Source organism: Portunus trituberculatus, chromosome 13, assembly GCF_017591435.1.
Source record: "Portunus trituberculatus isolate SZX2019 chromosome 13, ASM1759143v1, whole genome shotgun sequence".
In the NCBI taxonomy this organism is placed as follows: Eukaryota; Metazoa; Arthropoda; class Malacostraca; order Decapoda; family Portunidae; genus Portunus; species Portunus trituberculatus.
The window spans coordinates 1,765,508-1,786,016 of record NC_059267.1 but is presented as its reverse complement, the minus strand read 5'-3'; the positions used below and the strand labels follow the sequence as shown (position 1 = coordinate 1,786,016).

At 40.5% G+C, this 20,509-nt stretch overlaps 1 protein-coding gene and 1 long non-coding RNA gene across 3 annotated transcripts in view; one reads left to right on the top strand and one right to left on the bottom strand.

The window, feature by feature from the left end:
- The window catches only part of LOC123503103 (ras-related protein Ral-a-like), a 33,765-nt gene extending 15,800 nt beyond the window's left edge, over positions 1-17,965 (top strand). Inside the window, exons 2-7 of one of the 2 annotated variants that reach the window (XM_045252529.1) lie at positions 5,151-5,514; positions 6,655-6,791; positions 8,250-8,321; positions 9,063-9,237; positions 10,009-10,125; positions 15,005-17,965. In XM_045252529.1, the coding sequence (XP_045108464.1) occupies positions 5,151-5,514; positions 6,655-6,791; positions 8,250-8,321; positions 9,063-9,237; positions 10,009-10,125 (865 nt within the window). In that variant the 3' untranslated portion in view covers positions 15,005-17,965. The remainder of the gene's footprint in view (positions 1-5,150; positions 5,515-6,654; positions 6,792-8,249; positions 8,322-9,062; positions 9,238-10,008; positions 10,126-15,004) is intronic. The other variant, XM_045252530.1, reaches the window with a different exon arrangement.
- On the bottom strand, positions 16,076-20,178 carry LOC123503104. Its single transcript, XR_006674333.1, has 2 exons — positions 20,033-20,178; positions 16,076-19,919 (listed from the first exon to the last, which is right to left on the bottom strand). It is a non-coding gene; the product is annotated as an uncharacterized LOC123503104 (long non-coding RNA).
- Between the last annotated feature and the right edge of the window lie 331 nt (positions 20,179-20,509).

The window sequence follows — 20,509 nt, the reverse complement described above, 5'->3', positions numbered from 1 at the left end:
CCCCTCTCTCTCTCTCTCTCTCTCTCTCTCTCTCTCTCTCTCTCTCTCTCTCTCTCTCTCTCTCCATCGTCCCTTGCTTCCTCTCTTTTCTTCCCTCTCTGTTCTTTCCTCTTTTCTTCCCTCTCTCTTCCCCTCTCCGTCCCGTCTCGACCTTCCCCCTCTCCACTTTTCCTCTCTTTCCCCCACCTTCTCTCTCTCTTACCCCTCAATTTGTTGTACACACACACACACACACACACACACACACACACACACACACACACACACACACACACACACACACACACACACACACACACACACACACACACACACGAAGAGGGAAGCAGTTCAAATTCGTGACAGCGTGCAAAAGTGTCACGCGTAAACACACACACACACACACACACACACACACACACACACACACACACACACACACACACACACACACACCGTAACCCAGATATCAAGTGCGTTACGGAGGCTAGCAGTGCGGAACATACGATTTCCAGGAGGAGGAGGAGGAGGAGGAGGAGGAGGAGGAGGAGGAGGAGGAGGAGGAACAGTAACAGCAGCCTTGTGGAGGAGAGGGGAAGGGAGCTGCACATTCCTTCCTCCTCCTCCTCCTCCTCCTCCTCCTCCTCCTCCTCCTCCTCCTCCTCCTCCTCCTCCTCCTCCTCCTCCTCCTCATCCTCATGTTTTATACAGTTTTGCAATTCCGCCAACCTCGTCCATTCCAGCCTGTAGCCACGCGCGCACGCACACGCACACACACACACACACACACACACACACACACACACACACACACACACACACACACACACACTGTACGAATCATTACCGTGCATTATTCCTTTAATTTCTTAGAGAGAGAGAGAGAGAGAGAGAGAGAGAGAGAGAGAGAGAGAAACGTGACAATTTTTCAACTTTTAACTAAGATTTCTATTCTGTCTGTGTGTGTGTGTGTGTGTGTGTGTGTGTGTGTGTGTGTGTGTGTGTGTGTGTGTGTGTGTGTCTGTCTCAGAGGTCATGTTATTGTCGCGGTGGGAAAGTTGTGTGATTAGCGTAGCGGGAGGGGAAAGTTAGAGAGAGAGAGAGAGAGAGAGAGAGAGAGAGAGAGAGAGAGAGAGAGAGGTGATTCATGTAGTGGTTGGGGGACACCGTGATTTTTTTTTTTTTTTTTTTTTTAGGGTGATGGAGGTGAAGGAATGAAGGAAGGACAGGAGGAGAAGGAGGAGGAGGAGGAGGAGGTGCTTCGTCTCCAACCTTGAGGGATCCCTACTGACATCCGCCATGCATTGTTACATTACCTCCTCCTCCTCCTCCTCCTCCTCTATATCCTTTCTTTTCCCTCCCTTCTCTTTTTCTCTCTTTTCTCCCCTTTCTACCTTATTTCCTCCTCCTCCTCCTCCTCCTCCTCCTCCTCCTCCTTTGTAGTTAGTAGATAGTTTTCACAAACAGCCTAGTAAGGACCTAAGGGTCTGTTGCTGTTTGTCTTCCTTTGTATTCCTCCTCCTCCTCCTCCTCCTCCTCCTCCTCCTCCTCCTCCTCCTCCTCCTCCTCCTCCTCCTCCTCCTCCTCCTCCTCTGCTGTTGTTTGATCTTCCTCCTTCTTTGTCTTCCTTTGTGTGTTTATTTTCATTCCTCCCTCTTCCTCTTCCTCTTCCTTTAAAAGTGAATTAGAAAAGGGTAGATGGAAATAATCAATCAATTATTATCTTCCTCCTCCTCCTCCTCCTCCTCCTCCTCCTCCTCGTCACAAACACTCACTACTGTATTTCCCAATCTCCCTCCCTTCCATTGTTACTCACTCGCCCACTTCCTCCTCCTCCTCCTCCTCCTCCTCCTCCTCCTCCTCCTCCTCCTCCTCCTCCTCCTCTTCCTTTCCTTCCTTCCCCTATTCTCATCTTACCCAACTCTCTCTCTCTCTCTCTCTCTCTCTCTCTCTCTCTCTCTCTCTCTCTCTCTCTCTCTCTCTCTCTCATATTGATATATTCCTTGTTTTATTCACTTATTTATTTATTATTTATTTATTTTTATTTTTTTTCTCCTCTATGACGCGTTTTCTGTTGCGTAAATCATCATTCCCATTTTCTGTGAGCTGGGTCGGTTTTTTATGGGTAACAGTAAGATTGATTGATTGATTGATGTTGTTTATGATGTCTGATGCAGCTCCTCCTCCTCCTCCTCCTCCTCCTCCTCCTCCTCCTCCTGTCCTCGTCCTCTTTTTGTTCTTCTTCTTTTTTCTTGTTCTTGTTCTTCTTGTTCTTGTTCTTGTTCTTCTTCTTCCTCTTCCTCTTCCTCTTCCTCTTCCTCCTCCTCCTCCTCCTCCTCCTCCTCCTCTTCCTCCTCCTCCTCCTCCTCCTCCTCCTCCTCCTCCTCGTTGTTTTCCTTAAGGTTAAATTTGGTATTGGAATAGATCAGTATTTAATTTAATTCGAGTTTAATCACGTTATCAGATATTTTCTTCTTTCTTTCTCATTTCTGTCTCTTCTTACTTTTCCTCCCATATTTCCTTTCTTCTTTCTTTCTTTTTTATCTTTTTTTTCTCTCTTCCTTCTTATTTTATTTCACTCGTATTATTTTTCCTTTTCTTTATTTCTTTTTTTAATTTAGCCTTGACACGAGTAATCTCATTTAACAACTTCCTCCTCCTCCTCCTCCTCCTCCTCCGCAACGTTAGTAAACATTATCTTGTAAGGTTGTTATAGCGATGAAAAACGTTAAACACACCACGTCTTTCAATGGATTACCGCTCTGTTTGCCTCGTGCCCACACCGGAGAGAGAGAGAGTTAACAATAGGAAGCTTAACTTGATTTGCTTTGTTATATTTAAGTTTTGTGGCTTTGTTTACTTAGAAAGAGAGAGAGAGAGAGAGAGAGAGTTTACATTAGGAAGCATATTATTAGAGCTGTTTGTTTACTTCTTAATTTTATTTGTCCGTGTTAAGAAGTGAAATAATTAAGCAGGTCAGAAAATGAGACAAAGAAATTCAAATTAGCACAAGACAAATCAAAAGTTAATATCAAAAGTTAGGAGGAGGAAAGGAGAGAAATTTAATGAGTGCTTCTTAAATCTTCCCCTTCAGAACTGGGACACATTTTTACCTTAGGATTTGTGTACCATTAGATCATTTTATTGACATTAGCAAGGGTCTATGGAGGTCAGAAGATTAATACCCACCCCCTTCAGTACTGGGACACATTTTTACCATAGGATTTGTGTACCATTAGACCATTTTATTGATGTTAAGAAGGGTCTATGGAGGTCAAAAGATTAGTAGCCATTACTTCAGTACTGGGACACATTTTTACCTTGTGATTTGTGTACCATTAGACCATTTTATTGACATTAGGAAGGATCTGTGGAAGTCAGAAGATTAATGACCACCCCTTCAGTACTGGGACTTTTTTACCTTGAGATTTGTGTACGATTAGACCATTTTTATTGACATTAGGAAAGGTCTATGGAGGTCAGAAGATTAATGGCCAGAGTCTTCACTATTTTGATCCCCCACATAATTTTCCAAAGCTGTATAAAACCACCAAATAGTTACCAGAATGAATATGGAAACAGGTCATGGTATTGAAGGGGTTAATATCAATAAAAAGAACGAAAAAGTGCCTGTTTTTACCTGGCTCTATTTATAACATGTCCTAATTACTGTTGCAAAAACTTAAGGAGGATTTAGGGTTCAGGGAAGATGCTGAGAAAAGAGAGAGTGTGTGTGTGTGTGTGTGTGTGTGTACGTACGTGTGTGCAAAATCCCCGCTAATCAGGATAAGAAATAATAAAAATAATGCATTCAAGCTTTTATACTTCACAGATTTACACACAATCACCAAACACTCACCAGATAACAGGAATAGAATCTCCCACAGCCTTTAAAACCCAGTGATAAAAGAACCACACCCTTGAAAATCTTGAAATTACGCTCCTTTATAAGCTGTCTATTCACCTCCCTAATGAGTGTTTCCCTAAGCCTTCACTATTGACTCAAAATCTCACTTGTTAGCACAGGTGGTGGGCTGTGAGGTGGCCAGGTGTGAAGATAGGCAGGTTGGAGTGTGGCTCAGGTGTGTGCGTGTGTTTTTTGTGGTAAAGTGTTGGGTTTGTGTGCTAATGAGGTGGCGGTGGTGGTGGTGGTGGTGTACGGGAGGAAGTGGATGATGGAATTTTTATGTGGTTAAGTGGATTGGTGTGGTGAAAAACGTGGTGGTGAATTTGGTGGGTGGTGATGGTTGTTGCTATTGATTTTGTTGTTCTTGTTCTGTCACCATCTATTCCTTTTCTTACTCCTACCACCACTACCACCACCACTATCACTATTATTACTAAGGACACATGGGAGTGCCGCCTCACACTTTCTTCCCCCAAGTTCTCACCTTGAGTGTGACGTACAGCCTGTCATGTCATTGTTCTCTGGCAGGTGTGATGTAACGTTACTGTTCTCTTGTCTCTCTCAGCCTATACTTTAGCATGGACTTATTCAGTGTTATTTCAGGATCATACAAACTTTCTCCCAGTCCTTTATTTTCTCCATTTATGAAGGAAATGTTAGGTAAATGCTTCATGTAGGGATTATGTAACTAGTTCTTAATTTTTATTTTCTATTTTACTCATATTCATTTTTATTTATGGTATTTCAAGATTATATAAACTTTCTCCCATGAGAACATAAGACCATAAGAAAATAAGTGATGTTACAAGAAGCCATCGGACTGTTATGTGGCAGTCCCTATAGAATTTAAGAAACACTACACTATTTTCACCCAAAGTACTCTTCCATGTCTTGACTTACTGTTTGGAACATCACCACTTATCACCACCTCTTCTCTACCTTTAAGCATCACCATTGATTACCTCTTCTCTACCTTTAAACATCACCACTCATCACCACCCTCTACCTTTAAGCATCACCATTCATCATCACCTCTTCTCTCCACAATATACCTTTTTAATCTCTTGCCTTAGTGTTTCAGCTTTCAAGCATTACTTTTCACCATTACCTCTTCTCAACCTACACTGAGCCTTCCTAATGCCTTTGCCTTTTAAAGCATCACCACTCATCACTCATCACCAGTGCCTCTTCTCTCTATGCTATACCCTTTTCATTTCTCCTTGGTGTTTAAAGCATCACCACTGACCATTACTTCTGTCCACAGTGGGCCACGCATCACCATCCAGGACACAGAGCAGAGGGGCATCAGCTGCAGCTACAGCAGAGACGGACGAACCCCAGGCGTGTACTACCCATCTGACCCCTGCGTGCCGCCGCCACCGCGCTCCTCACGTAAGGAAGCTTGGAGAGGCCTCGTCACTGCCCTCCGCCATCCAGTGTCCCGCGCCAGAAGCTGTCTGGCCCGCCTTGCCTCTCGCGTCGCTCCCCCTGCCACCGCCGCCACGAAGAACAACGCCATGTCCGGTGCCAAGAAGAACCCGCCAGCCCCGGCCCTGCACAAGGTCATCATGGTGGGCTCAGGTGGTGTAGGGAAGTCAGCTCTCACACTGCAGTTTATGTACGATGAGGTGAGGTTACTTGCTCTGGCCCTTATTCTGGTTATCTCTTTTTATTATTTATTTTTTCTTTTCTGTTCTGCATTCCTTTTTCTCTCTCTCTCTCTCTCTCTCTCTCTCTCTCTCTCTCTCTCTCTCTCTCTCTCTCTCTCTCTCTCTCTCTCTCTCTCTCTCTCTCTCTCTCTCAACTGATAAAGTGTTGAGCATTAGATTTTCGTGACATTATTGGGTTGATTACATTGTCCCCATTACAGATATAAATTTCAATAACCTTCTCTCTCATCCACTTGTTTCTCAGCACTCCACTTCTGCCAGACACAGCAGTACAGTGCGTGTGTGGCATTGAGATACAGAATGGCACAGAACAATAGCAATTACCTGGAGTGACCTTTGCTCCTTGTGTTCATTGTGAGGGAACATAATCTAGTGTTGTGTGGTGGTAATCTTGTGTTGATCTGGGTTTGTTATTAATGATGGAGTGAAAATTAGAGAGGCTATCAGATATTCATGTTTTTTTTTTTTTTTTTTTTTTTTTCTTTTTGTTAACTTAGACTGTGGTGTTTATTTGAGTGTGTTGATGTTATTTGGTGTTGTTTTAGGGTGTGGTTTTGAAAGGCATTGACAGCATAATGAATTAAGTTAGGTTAGGTGAGGTTAGAATATAATGTTTGAATGGTAAACAGCTTAATGAGTGGTCAAGAAGTTAGGTTAGGTTAGGATATAATTTTGGAGGGGACTGACAACATAATGAGTGGTCAATAAGTTAGGTTAGGTCAAGTTAGGTTAGGTGAGTAACCAAAATACTAGTTTATATGATTTTGAAAGACTAGTTACAGAAAGTGCTCAAAATGTTAGTCTGTTGGTGACTATCTCTTTATTTCCATTTTTTTGTGTTTTCCTCCATTAAATAAACCAGTAAAATCAATGTAGTAGTGAAAGAGTCGCATGCACACACAAACACACACACAAAACAGAAACAATAACAACAACAGCAGAAAGTGTGCTCTAATTTAAGGAAAAGTTGGATAAATGTAGATATGGAGACAGGTCAATATGAACCTCTCTCAAACCCTGTAAAAAACAACTAGGTAATTAAACTTCCACCCACACACACCCACACACAGACAGTCATCATTCTCTACACTTCCTCAGTTTGTGGAGGACTATGAGCCGACCAAGGCAGACAGTTACCGCAAGAAGGTGGTGTTGGACGGGGAGGAGGTGCAGATAGACATCCTAGACACTGCCGGCCAGGAGGACTACGCCGCCATCAGGGACAACTACTTCAGGTATGCTGACATAGGAGCACTGTGTCTATAGAGAAATAGACAGTGAGATTAACCCCTTCAGTACCATGACGCTTTTCCAGTCATTCTGCTCACTATCTTTTTTAATTCACGTTCATCATAAGAATTAAATATTTAGGTTTCAATTGTGCCACTGATATTGTAAGTAATGAGGAAGTTGTGGTGTCTAGAAGTTAAGAAGACATCAGAAGCTTCATGAAATACTACATATGTGAAGGGAAACAAGCCTTTTATTCATTCACGTTCCTTATAAGACCATGACGCTTTTCCATATTCATTCTGCTTACTATTTGGTGATTCTATACAGCTTCAGAAACTCATGTGGAGAATTAGAATAGGGAAGACTGTGGCCATTAATCTTCTCACCTCCATAGACCCTTCCTAATATAAATAAAATTATCTAATCGTACCCAAGACTCAAGGTAAAAATGTGTCCCAGTACTGAAGGGGTTAATGGGTAGTAATTCTAGATATGCTGGTCTGGGAAGTTATATAGAGTTAGAAACATGAATATGATAGTAAGGGTCTGGGAGGCTGTAGATGGTGGTTGGTAAGACTGTATAGAGATAGAAAATAGATATGATAGTAAGGTTAATGATAGAAAATAGATATACTAACCTTGATGATTTTGGGTAATAACTCAAGGTACGCTGGTCTGGGAGGTTATGTGGAGATAAAAACAATATAACAAGCTTAATTTTGGAGGGAAATCAAGTGGGCCTTTTTTTTCCAGCTTCTCCACAAATAAAAAGAAAAAAGTGCTAGTCTAAGATTATATGGAGTTAGAAACATTAATATAACAAGCATAACAATTTTTTAGGGGTAATGATTCAAGGTTTGCTGGCGTGTGAGGTTCTATAGAAGTAGAAACTTTATCCCCTTCTGTATCATGATGCGTTTTCTTATTCATTCTGGTTACTATTTGGTGATTTTTTACAGCTTCAGAAACTTACAAGAAGATTAAAAGAGTGAAGACTGTGGCCATTAATCTTTTGACCTCCATAGACCCTTCCTAATGCAAGTAAAAATCACATAATAATAACCAAAAGTCATGACAAAAATGCTTTTCAGTATTGAAGAGGTAGATATAACAGTAAGTTTAACAATGTGGGTAACAATTCAAAGTAAAATTGTAAAAAGTTTTAAAAATGGATATGACAGTAAGCTTAATTTCGGGGACTATTGAAATAAATTGGTATTTCCATCTGAGGGCTTGGTTATGTTAGGTTAGGTAATATGAGATTATGGTATTTGCCTGCTATTTTTATTCAAGGGATAAGTTAGGTTAGGTTTGGTTTGGTTAGGTTAGGTTAGGTTTGGTTTGGTTAGGTTAGGTGGTATGAGATTATGGTATTTCCCTGTTGTTTTTATTGAAGGAATAGGTCAGGTTAGGTTAGGTTGTGGCAGTGTTCCTGATGTAAGTTTTGTGTGTCCCGGCAGGTCAGGTGAAGGCTTCCTGTGTGTGTTCTCCATCACTGAAGACGACTCCTTCCAGGCGACACAGGAGTTCAGGTGAGTGCCTCTGTTCACAGCTTAGCCTGCAGCCTGTGATTGGTTTTGTAACTCAGAGATTCATGCCACTACTCACACACATGTACAGGTAACTCTTGATTTACACATGTTTAATGTACGTGTTTTTGTTAATACACGACTGAAAAAATATTATAATTAATTAAATTTGTGCAATCGGTTTGCTTATACACAATTTGGACCACATCTCGCATCCCCCTATTATCTATTGTTTCTTATGAGAATTACAAGTTTGTTTTACCCAAATTTTTAATTCCGTGCTGCCTCTTGGAACGCATCTATCATGTAAATCGAGAGTTACCTGTACAAACAAACATATTTTTTCTCATCAATTGCAAATCACAATGTATATTATCTTTATCCTCACACAAACATACTTAGCAAACACACTCTTCCTGTTGTCCATATCTGTTAACAAACACACATTTCCTCTTATCAATCACTGCCAAATCACAGCATACATTTTCTCTATCCACACACAAACAAACCTTAACAAACTCGCCCTTTCTATCGTCCATGTGTAATAACAAAACATTTTCTTTCATCAGTCACTGCCAAATCACTGTATATTTTCCACAATTCTTACAAACATACCCTAACAAACACACTTCCTGTCGTCCATATACACACATTTCCTCTTTTTCAATCACTGCTAAATTACCGTACATTTTCCACAAATCATGCAAACACACCTTGACAAACACACTTCCTGTCGTCTTGCAGGGAACAAATATTGCGTGTGAAAAATGACGAGCACATACCCTTCCTGCTGGTTGGGAACAAGGCAGACTTGACAGAGCGCAGGAAAGTGTCAGAGGACGAGGCCAAGATGAGAGCCAACCAGTGGGGGGTACCGTATGTGGAGACCTCAGCTAAAACTCGCGCCAACGTGGACAAGGTAGGAGTAGTGATGTTGCGGTGGCCCTGAGCGTAAAGGCTGTGTTTGTCACCTATTTTTTAATCCGATAAACTTGGTGTGCTTTCCTATCTCTCAAGTGACTATTTTAAAAACCTTATCCAAGTCAGATGGTATAACAATAACAGTAACAGTGGCGTTGTTTGTTCGCACCTCCCAATGCCTCCCCTCTGCACCTTTTTCCCATACTTTCTAACCATGCTGTGAATTTAATGTTCAGAGTTGCATTTTTTAGGGAGGTTTGTTGTGTTCCGAATCTTGCGTTACCAGACTTTACTGAGGTGAGGGAAGGAAAGGAAAGTCATGTCTAGCAGGCAGTCATCAGTGAACTCAGATTTTTTAAGCATGGAGAGTGTTAAAGTAGTGCTGCCAAGTTTACGTAAAGCCTGTACTTATTATTTTCCAGTATTTTTATCACTAGTCATGTGGTGGGGAGTGTTCCAGCTCCACCCATGACCCCACATTGTGACTGAGACTGCATGACCTCTTGCGTTACCATAGTCGGTGAAATTATTTGGTGCTTATGGATTTTTCTTTCAGCAGTTCCAGTAGGTATGACTAAAGAGTGAGAGCATTTCACTAGTGATGTGAGCAGCTTCTTGACTGACCAAGTGGGCCTCAGAGTATTAAGTGTTCACATGTTCATGAGTGGTGTGTGTGGTGCAGTGTCCTCCCTCAGTTTTATGTTGTTTTTTCACCTTTTCTTTTCACCGTTTTTGTCTTTTCTAACGATTGATTTCCCACACTCAACAGGTTTTCTTTGATTTGATGCGTGAGATTCGTTCTCGCAAATTGGAAGATAATAAGAACACCAATGGCAAGGGTAAAGATCCTGGCAAGAGGAAAAAGCCCAAATGCTGCATTCTCTAGGTCAGGATGTGCCCTCTGCCCACCCCTCTCACACCAAGTCATGCCCCCTGCTTGCCCAGTCTTGCATTGGCCCCCCAGCAACACTCCCGTAGGCTAGTGGGGGCGTTGTGTGTAGACAGCATTATTTTATACATAGTTTGTGTGTGGTAAAACGGAGGGAACTTTCTCTCTTGTAAGATATGTTTGCCTAGACATGGGCTGAGGCAGTATGTTAATTTTTTATTAATTTATTTATTATAATTTTTCTTGCTTGTGAGACTGCTTGCATTGTCTTACTTTTTTTTATGGGTTTCTTGGTTTGTGCCTCCAAGTTTACATAGCATTTGTTTTTCAATTCCTTGTGACATGTGTACTCCCTTTTATAGATAGAAGTGAGAATCCTGAGTTTTGTGATGTATAGATCATAGAATTGAAGGAAATGTGGTAGATGAGCCAACCTCTCAGTCATAGAGTTAGTACGGTTATTTTGTAGCTAGTTGAGATGAGCTACATAGATAAGAAACTGCATTAAGTTAACATCCCAGTGTGGAAAGTGTACACACTCTATCTGCTTTCAAACATCCTTAAAATCCTGTACATTAGTTAGTTGGTGCAGTATTGGTAGTATCATGTAAGAGAATGCCTGATACATTACATTTAAAGTTTACCATTTGTCTTGTAAGCACCAGCAGATACTTTGACATTATCCACACAAAACGTAACATTGACAACATTGACAGCTGGTGAGCAAATGTCAATGTGAAATAGTTTATGGCTGGACTCTATTAATCTTTTTTACTGATTAATAAAAGCATTCTAGTGGCAGGATAATCATATGGCAAATTCTGATTACATTATTTACTTATTTTTTATCTATTTTTTTTTTTTTTTATTTTCATATGGCAAATTTAGAATACACTTTTTTCATATAACAAATTCAGAACACATTATTTATTTATTTTTTTTTTTTTCTTGATGCCTCAGATTAATTTAAAAACTCATGTAGGACTACTAGAAAACACAAAGACCAACCGTTTTAAATCATCCCTCAATGTTACGTCTTAAAAAAGGGACAGTTCACAGTTCCACCATATTCAGACTGTTAGTGATTTAGAGTTCTAGTGTAGAGTTCTAGGGGCAAAACATCAGGCAGTTCATTTTAGTCTATGGTTCAATGTATGCTGTGGATTTTATAGTGTGTTGATTAGCCCATGGGTGAAAGATATCAGGGAAACAAAGTAGAGGTGAATTTAGTAACATCATTGGCACCACTTGATCTGCCACACACTCTTTCATTATTAGTATTGGGCCTCATGGATGTGTGTGTCTGATTGTACTGTGCCTGTGGTCCTGCAGTGAAGTAAGGCCATAAGACTGTCTTTCCACTGGTGTGTGTGTGTGTGTGTGTTCACTGTTTGATCTGCTGCAGTCTCTGACGAGACAGCCAGACGTTACCCTATGGAGCGAGCTCAGATCTCATTATTTCCAATCTTTGGATAGGCCTGAGACCAGGCACACACCACACACCGGGACAACAAGGTCACAACTCCTCAATTTACATCCCGTACCTACTCACTGCTAGATGAACAGGGGCTACACGTGAAAGGAGACACACCCAAATATCTCCACCTGGCCAGGGAATCGAACTCCTCTGGCTTGTGAAGCCAGCGCTCTAACCACTGAGCTACCAGGCGTGTGTGTGTGTGTGTGTGTGTGTGTGTGTGTGTGTGTGTGTGTGTGTGTGTGTGTGTGTGTGTACTGAGGTTCTCTTTACAAAGCCAAACAAGTGTTAGTTCTTGGCAGATCAAAGGATGTAAAAGTGAAAACCAATGATGAACACTGGGGGAAGTGAGTGTAGGAGGTTAGCATACCATAGTGACCTTAACCCCTTCAGTACCATGACACATTTCCACATTCATTCTGCTTACTATTTGGTGACTTTACATAGCTTCAGAATCATATGTAGGGGATTAAAATAGTGAAGACTGTGGCCATTACTCTTCTGACCACCATAACTCTTTCTAATGTGAATAAAATTATCTAAACAATACACAAATCTCAAGGTAAAAATGTGTCCCAGTACTGAAGAGGTTAAGTGCTCTAGTTCATCCTTCATCTGAGAGTGAAGGTTCCTTGCTCACCATCAGCTCAGAGGTCTAGGAATCAAAGGTGGTGCTGTGGCTGGGTAGAGCTTCAAGCATGTCCCTTTTACTATTATTACTATCGTTATTATTATTCATTCTTTGCTGATTGTAGCATTAAAATCAGTAAAACTATCAATTGCAATTTCACTCCTGTTTTTTTTATTCACTTATTTGTTTATTTATATTTGCTATGTTATTTAGCACCGACAGGCTGATCCATCACTCATCAGTTTTTGACATGATTGAGGGTGTGAGAGTAAACATTGGACAATTGGCTTAGTGGTTTGAGTTTGTTGCAGAGACGCCAGCAGTTGTCATTTGATCTGATGCTTTCCTCACTAAATCTACCTACTCCTTTTTTTTTTTTTTTTATCCACAATTTGATTACATTTTTTTTTTTCATTCACAAATTGAACACAATTATTTTTGTTCCTGTTCCAAGTTTTTATTTGGGGTGAAATGGTAGTGACTTTCCTCATTGAATTTACTTGATCTGTAATTTGACCGTAACTACCCATTTTTGGTAAGAGTTTTGTGGATACTAACCATGTTATTATTTGGTTCTTTATTGTGTTGTTTCCTTAGTTAACTTCTTCAGTACTTGGATGCATTTTTGCCATGAGTTTTGGGTGCCATTAGACAATTTTATTTACATCAGGAAGGGTCTATGGAGGCCAGAAGATTAATGGCCAGTAATTATTATTTTAATCTGTACATGAGGTTCTGAAGCTGTATAAAATCACCAAATAGTAACCAGAATAAATATGAAAATATGTCATGGTACTGAAGAGGTTAAGTTAAATGCTGAATAATAACCCTTGTAAAAGCAGTTCCTGACAGTGGCTGGGACTGTGGGAACTCAGACTGCCCCAGTGACAAAGCAGCTTAGTTATCTTAGTTGACTGCATTTAATCTAGTGCCTTGTAAGTTACTTGTGCATTTATGTATTCCGAGTTATCCGTTCATTGGATTAGTTAGTTACCCCATTAGTTTAATAGGTAGTCTAGGGTTAAGTTACCCTACCTCATAAGAAGTGCATGTGTACAAGTGCATATGTGCCTTGAATACATCTCAGGCATATGATAATAACATTTTACAAAACATCATTAGCATTATTATAACTTGGCTTATGCATGTACATATCATCATCATTTTTTTTTCGAATTGACTCAAGATTCCTTTAAATGATCATGAAATGGGACTTGACAATGGCTTGGTGCTTCTTTTTAACCCTGATGTGTTGGTGTACCCGCATGGACTAATGTCATAGCCCTCATTGAGAAACTCTTAGCTCTCTCACCGCCACTATTTTCAAGATTCACAGTAATAATTAACCAGGTTCCCAAGACTGTTTCTCCTGATGGTCATGTGAAAGTCTTGTTGATCTATCCCTAGAACCATAAAAACACCATTAAAAAAAACTGCAATTTCATTTAAAGCCTTGTGAAAATAGTGGAGGTGCAGTGGAGGAGTGTTTCAGGATACGGCCTGTGGTGGTGTGGCTTGGCTTGCTTGAGTCCCCTGTGCTGTGATGGGAGTATTAGGTCTAAGTCTTAGTGTAATGTGTAAGGCAGGTAATCTCAGTGGATGGTTCAATGTATCCTGTTTTTTTCTGTAATGTGCAGCCAATGCAATATTCAGACTGTTGATGATTTAGTGTTCTAGTGTAAAGCATAAGGCAGTTAGTGTCAGGCTATGGTTCAATGTATGCTGTGGTTTTTGTACAGCTATTTTCTTCTCATTGGTTCAGGTAAATGGTAAGGAATTAGTAATTGTATTCCTAGATAGGTAACTTTAGAGAGTTGTTGTCATGTAGCCTTTTGTACATCTGGTGGTGATTTTTTAATGTAAGAGGGTAAATCTGGCCAAGGACAACAAAAAGTTAAACAAAAAGGCCCGCTTAGATGTCAGTCCTCAAACAGGGCTGGAATGCATAAGAAAGATTGCATACCGTGAGTTGGAAAGCAGATTATATTCACTGTTTATCTATTTAACAGTGCAGTACATAATAGGAAAGATAACAAAGATCATATGGTATCATTTGAAAAGCCACTTACTGTTTGTCTATTTAAGAATACAGTACATGATGGAAAAGACAGGAAAGATCACACAGTATCAGTAGTTTACCTTGAATCACACAGCAAATTATACTTACCATTCATCTCATTATCACCTCTGTAGTTTTCAGTCAGGTATCACCACTTACTGATGCAAATACTTAGTGGTGAATAATACAACTCTGCTAATTTGGTCCTTCAATATTATTACTGTTATGTTTGATTACTGTATACTGTGTGAGATTGCCAGCCTGATGTATAGAGAGATAGATGATATACTAGTATAAACATAGAAGTCAAAATGTGTATCAGAACTCACTAGATGATCGTTTTACATGTACAACTCAGTAGGTTTGGTGATGCTGGAGGCAGGAAGTGCTTTGTATGAACTACTGTATTCTCCGCTGTGCAGTGTTAGCTACTCTTAGGGACAAACTTACCTAATCAGGAGTTCAGATGCAACCATATTTCTAAATTATTATTATTACTAACCCTATATTGAAGTAATGAATGTATGTACCTATGGGGAAGTAATCTGGACTTTTTATGTTTTTTTTTTTAGTAATTAGAAAGATAAAGATTCATGGCTAGGTGTCATTGTCATTATATGTTACTTTTTACATTAGATGACAGAGTTTTCATGTGACTTTTCCAACACAAGAGTCAGCTGGAGCTAACGGTGTTGTGTTGCCATTGCAGGCTTTCTACGACCTGACACGCCTGATTTCCGGCAGTAAGCAGCAGCCCGTGAGTCCCCCCGTGCCAGACGACAAAACCATCAGGTGTTGCTGCATCTCCTAGTGCCCCTCCCTCCCACACCAGGACTCATGGCCAGCCCTCACACCTCACCCACACCCACACCCACACCCACACCCACACACGCACACTATCTTTTGCTCACATGCACGCACATCTAAACACACACACACACACACACACACACACACACACACACACACACACACACACACACACAGCATGCACAGCTATATTTAGTCAACAGAATATTATGGGGAAATTACACTATATAATGTCAAAGTAAAATTCCTTCAAAATGTTGAAGCTAATTTTTACTCACCTGCAAGTTTAGCTTTGGAAGCTTATTCTGGAGAAAATATCTTGAATGCCCATATATCAGGATTAGCAGGTTAAGGTAACCAAAGCATTTGACTCTGACTTACTGTTTCTTGCACTAATATTCATTCCATAATTTACATTAATGTCTGATGATGTTTCCTTTTTTTTTTTTTTTTCCTTTGTTTGATCCTTTTGTGGTTGAATATTGATATCATGTTAATCTTACATAACTGAAGTGATCTATTAAATGCTAGGTTAGTCTGAAGACAAATGTACATTAAGATTTCTGTAAGTTTTTTGTATACTCGTAGATTTAAGTCACAATGAGGTCTGACTGTTTACTGTTATGTTCATGAGGTGTTGGTTGGAGTGAGAAGGTGGACACTGTGCTGGTGGGTGCATTTCCTATCTCCTGGGTGACACTGTCCATGTAACCGATGGTCCCCCAAGTGTGAGCGTCCTCTTCCTGTCCCGACCCAACACCTCACATTGTATGTCACGTGTAATGCCGAGATTACCCTTATTGTAATAAAATATGTAAAGTTAAATTTTGCTTGGAATAGAACGTAAGCTTCATGCCAGGGATCATGACGGGGGTGTGGAAACTTCATCTTCATGTCACAACTCAGAGTGACAAGAGGGAGCTTTTAAAATGAGTGCTAAGTGAAGAAACCTTGAAGGATTAACAAGCATTCTCTCTCTCTCTCTCTCTCTCTCTCTCTCTCTCTCTCTCTCTCTCTCTCTCTCTCTCTCTCTCTCTCTCTCTCTCAGTTTTCCTTGCTGGTGGTGATGAATGACTGGTGGGGAGCTTACGGACGAGTGGTGTTGAGGCAGGAGTGAGATCGCTGACGAGCCTCAAAACCTTTATGGTGCTGAGCTGAGCAATAATAAGCAGTGGAGTGCAGTATTAGGAATGGGATCAGGCTTACTATGTTACTGTGGCATCTTACATTTGGAGAGGATGTATAGTTTTCTTTTTATCAAGGAGAAACAATGCTGCTTGTTTTCTTGGGCAAGTGTGACAAGATAGGCTGAATTAATTTTTTCCTTTCTAATCAGTGGAAAAGGAAGTTAACAGTACCAGGTGTGATGAAATTTGCTGGAGGTTTTCTTAAGTGTTAATCAGTGGAAGAAACAAAATATACAAGCATGCCAGCACCACACTTTGCTTGCCTGAGTCCATGCATTTCCCACCTCCTGAGAGAGTATTCCTGTCACCCAGACCACATGTACACCTTTGTCTCAGAGTGGAAAGACATGCAAGAGTTTGTGATTTGTGGTATTTTGTATTTTGGGGCTTATTTTGGTTGAAGTATTACCTCTGATTCCAGTAATTGTTGAGTTACTTACCACTAGGCTTTGGAAATGTCAGTGTGTGCGTGACTATCATGGAGGCACAGCAGTGGACGCTACACTTCACTGCACCCAGTAAACTTGTCCTGTGCCTTTCCTTTGATTCCTAATGACGAAAACAGCATTTGAGAAAACATGCTTTCATCTTTGTATCATATTCGAGATTCTAACTTTTTAAAAATGCATGAATGTGATGAATGAGCTGATTAAAATTTTATAAAGTGACATTAGTGAGCTTGATGTGTAACCCTGTGTGTGCTGTGTGCCTGTGTAACCCAGCAGAGTGGAGTGAGAGGAGCTGCACCGTTGCCCAGCCAGGCGACCCTGAGCCTCAAGGTGTGCACGTGTTGCCGTCTGTCGTGTTTTGCTTAGTAACCAAACTATTCAAGAAAATGATGCACGAATATAATTAACCAAAACTGGAAGGATGAGTCTGTTCAATCTTTGGTTAGCTTTTTATCAGTTTGTTGTAAGTGTAAAGTGTGTTGATCCTTACGTGGTTCCTGCCCTTGCCAGATTTAAAAATTGTTGTATTGGGACGCTAGGGAAGATTCAGTGCTTGAATTCATGGGAGTAATGTTCATGTTTTGAAGTTTGTTGACTGTCAATGGAAATGCCATTTGATCATTCTTTTATTCATTGTGCAACTACTGCAAATACATATAGACTGTTTTCAAAAGTTGATTTCCTGAGAAATGAAGAGGAAAACTTTTTTCCTGAGCTTACATATCCATATGACAAGATGAGATCATATCCTAATTTGATCCTCCAATGGACATTTATTTTCATTCTTCATTCGCAAAAGAGAAGGCTGTTACTTAGAATATTTGCTTTGTATAATTGGAGTTACTATGATAGTGTGTGTTATGTGACCTGAGAGGTAAAACTTTGCACAATTTGTTTAAGTTGATATATCAAAATATTTTTGTAATGTCACCAAGACATAGCTGTTTCCTGGTAGTAACCAATTACCATACTGGTGCAGTTTGAAAGAACCTTAAACATTTCAAATCCTTTTCTAGTCATGGTTACAAAAGGGCACATGTTCATTTCTGTTACATTGTTATATCTTTCTTTTACCAGACAGGAAAATTTGCATCAAATTCATCAGTGACAGTTTGGAAATAACAACTTGTGTAGTTCTGGAAAGCAGATTATGAAAATATGATTTTTATTTATTAATTTTAGCTGCAGTTTGTACATTTACTATGTAATATATGTCAAAATATATTTTGTATTTCATCAGCCTTCTATAACTAACTGTAAGGGATGCACTGTGCACTGACCAGGTGTTAATGGCACGCAGTACTAGGCTATTACTTTCAGGACGTCACGCACTTCACGGGTGACTACTGACACTCGCACTGCTGAGAAGGGTGCAGGGTAAAATACACAATTTTCAATATTATTTTATTCAAGCATACATACATTGATACATTTACAGAAGATACTGCTTACTGCATTTTATTCTGCTATAAAATAATACTTCAGTTATTTACGTCCCCTCCCCTCACTAAGTGTTCCATGATTATGAATTGTGTCTTGGCCACACACACACACACACACACACAGAAAGACTGAATGAGGTGACATGGATATGATAGAAGCATGGGAAAATAGGTGGCGGCGAGAGAAAAGAAAAAGGTTTGTCTTTTGTATTAACACACACACACACACACACACACACAGTAAACATTGAGGGAGGGAGAGAATAAGGCTGGCGGCGGGTGCATGAGACGGAGACTGGTAGAGGGGGACGGGTGGGCGGGGCATCCGGGGTCCCTGTCTAGGTGCCCGGATGAAGGCCGCTGATGACGTCACAGCAAAAATACGTTTTTCGATTCAAAATAAAAATGACCCCTTGCGAAAATGGAGCTATGCTGATATGCCTAGTATAATTTGAAATAACATCCACTTTAACTAATATTGGGAGTATGAGAATGTTGCAAAATCTAGTAATAATAGAAATATTTTAAAAGAAGTAATAAATATATTATAGTAACATAAACACAAGAAAAGAGCATTCTGAACTCGACAAATGTGACTTTTTAGGAATGGTGAATGTTTTCTAAAGCTGTGAACTCTTTCTTCAAGCCTTCATAAGTTTGCCAGGAGGTGATAGTAAGAATTCGAAAAATACAAAATGGCGACTTTTTAACTTTTTAACAGGCTAATAAATCCTTCTCAAAGTCGCCACATTTCACTCAACAGGACACAAACACACTTAAAACGACATGAACGATTTTTTGATGCATTAAAATTTTACCTAGCGATTGAAATAAAAAAAGTTTTATGACGAAGTATAAAAAATGACCGGAAAAAGCGACTTTTTTCTACACACAAACAGCCTCATAATCGACACATTTCCCGCAACACACACACCAAACACACTCAAAACACCACTAAATATCTGTAGAAACCACGAAAACTTAGTTAAAAAGTCACAGTATTTAAAATCACGGAAATGGAAATAATGTTGGAACCAGGCCGGAGTCTGGCAAAGGCCCGGGGGCATGAGGGGGCGGAGCCTCATTCGTAAACAAAGATGGCCGGCACTCCTTCTCTTTCTCACTCATTATTTGGGGTTATTTACTATATACTTAGAATATTTTGACAATATGTGTGTGTGTGTGTGTGTGTGTGTGTGTGTGTGTGTGTCAGCGCCCATATATATCCTTATCTTTCTTTTTCTCTCAGCCCCTTCTGTTTCTTCCTGCCAGTGTCACTCCCATGGTCCAATCAGCATTTTTCTTCCTCTTCCTTGTGTGTGTGTGGGGGGGCACTAACCTAACGTAAGCTGACTGTAGCTGCTTACAAAGCCAGCGACAACCCAGATGCTGTGCACACTGCACCAATAAGTCATATGAATAAATTGTACCGCTGTGCTGTGCCTGCACTATCTTGCAGACGTAACATTGAAGGAAGATCATTCCAGTAATAGTATTAACACTAACCGTTCACCGTGACAGCCACACACAAACTGAAGTGAGAAAATTCAGCGTCTCCCGCCGATCGTACCGCCTCTAAAACGGGGAGGCGGGGAATGGGACACCATCTTGTTGGGGGTGTGGGGGGTGGCACGATCTGCCTCCTACACCGGCCTGTGTTTCCAGCCCGCCACAGCCCAGGGCCCCAGCCCACTCCGCTGTGACGTGTTGTGATAGCGCACACACAAGCAGACTAGCTGCAAAATTGACATACTATTATCAAATAATGTCAAATATTATAAATTTCCTCGATATCCCACCCTTACTTCACACCTATTCGCCTCCTCACTTCCCTTTCCCGTGCACTCACCACCACGACTTCTTGATGTAACTTTCCATCTTCCTCCCCTTTAAATCCATGTCTCCCACTGGCACCACACCCAACTATATCTAACCACCGCTCTAATGACGCGTCTGTTGTCTGCTTGTTTTTATGATTTGTTACGACTGAGAGAGAGAGAGAGAGAGAGAGAGAGTCTACATCCGTGTGCATACATACATATATGTGTTAATGAGCAAAGGTGGTGTCGGTACATCGCTGAGGAGTGAGGTTATAAGGTTGCGTGACGGAGTACGTGGTGGTGGTGATGGCGGTGGCTTGTGTATGGCATGTATGTTATAACTGTCTTGATGAGTAGTGTTGAATGATGGTGTGAATGGTGGTAGTGTCAATAAAGGGTATTACTAAACTTAGTATTGCCTAGTCTGATAATTTTACCCTGTTATGCCCTAAAAACGGTATACCTTTATCTTTAACTATACACCACAATACTTGGCAACGTTTTCT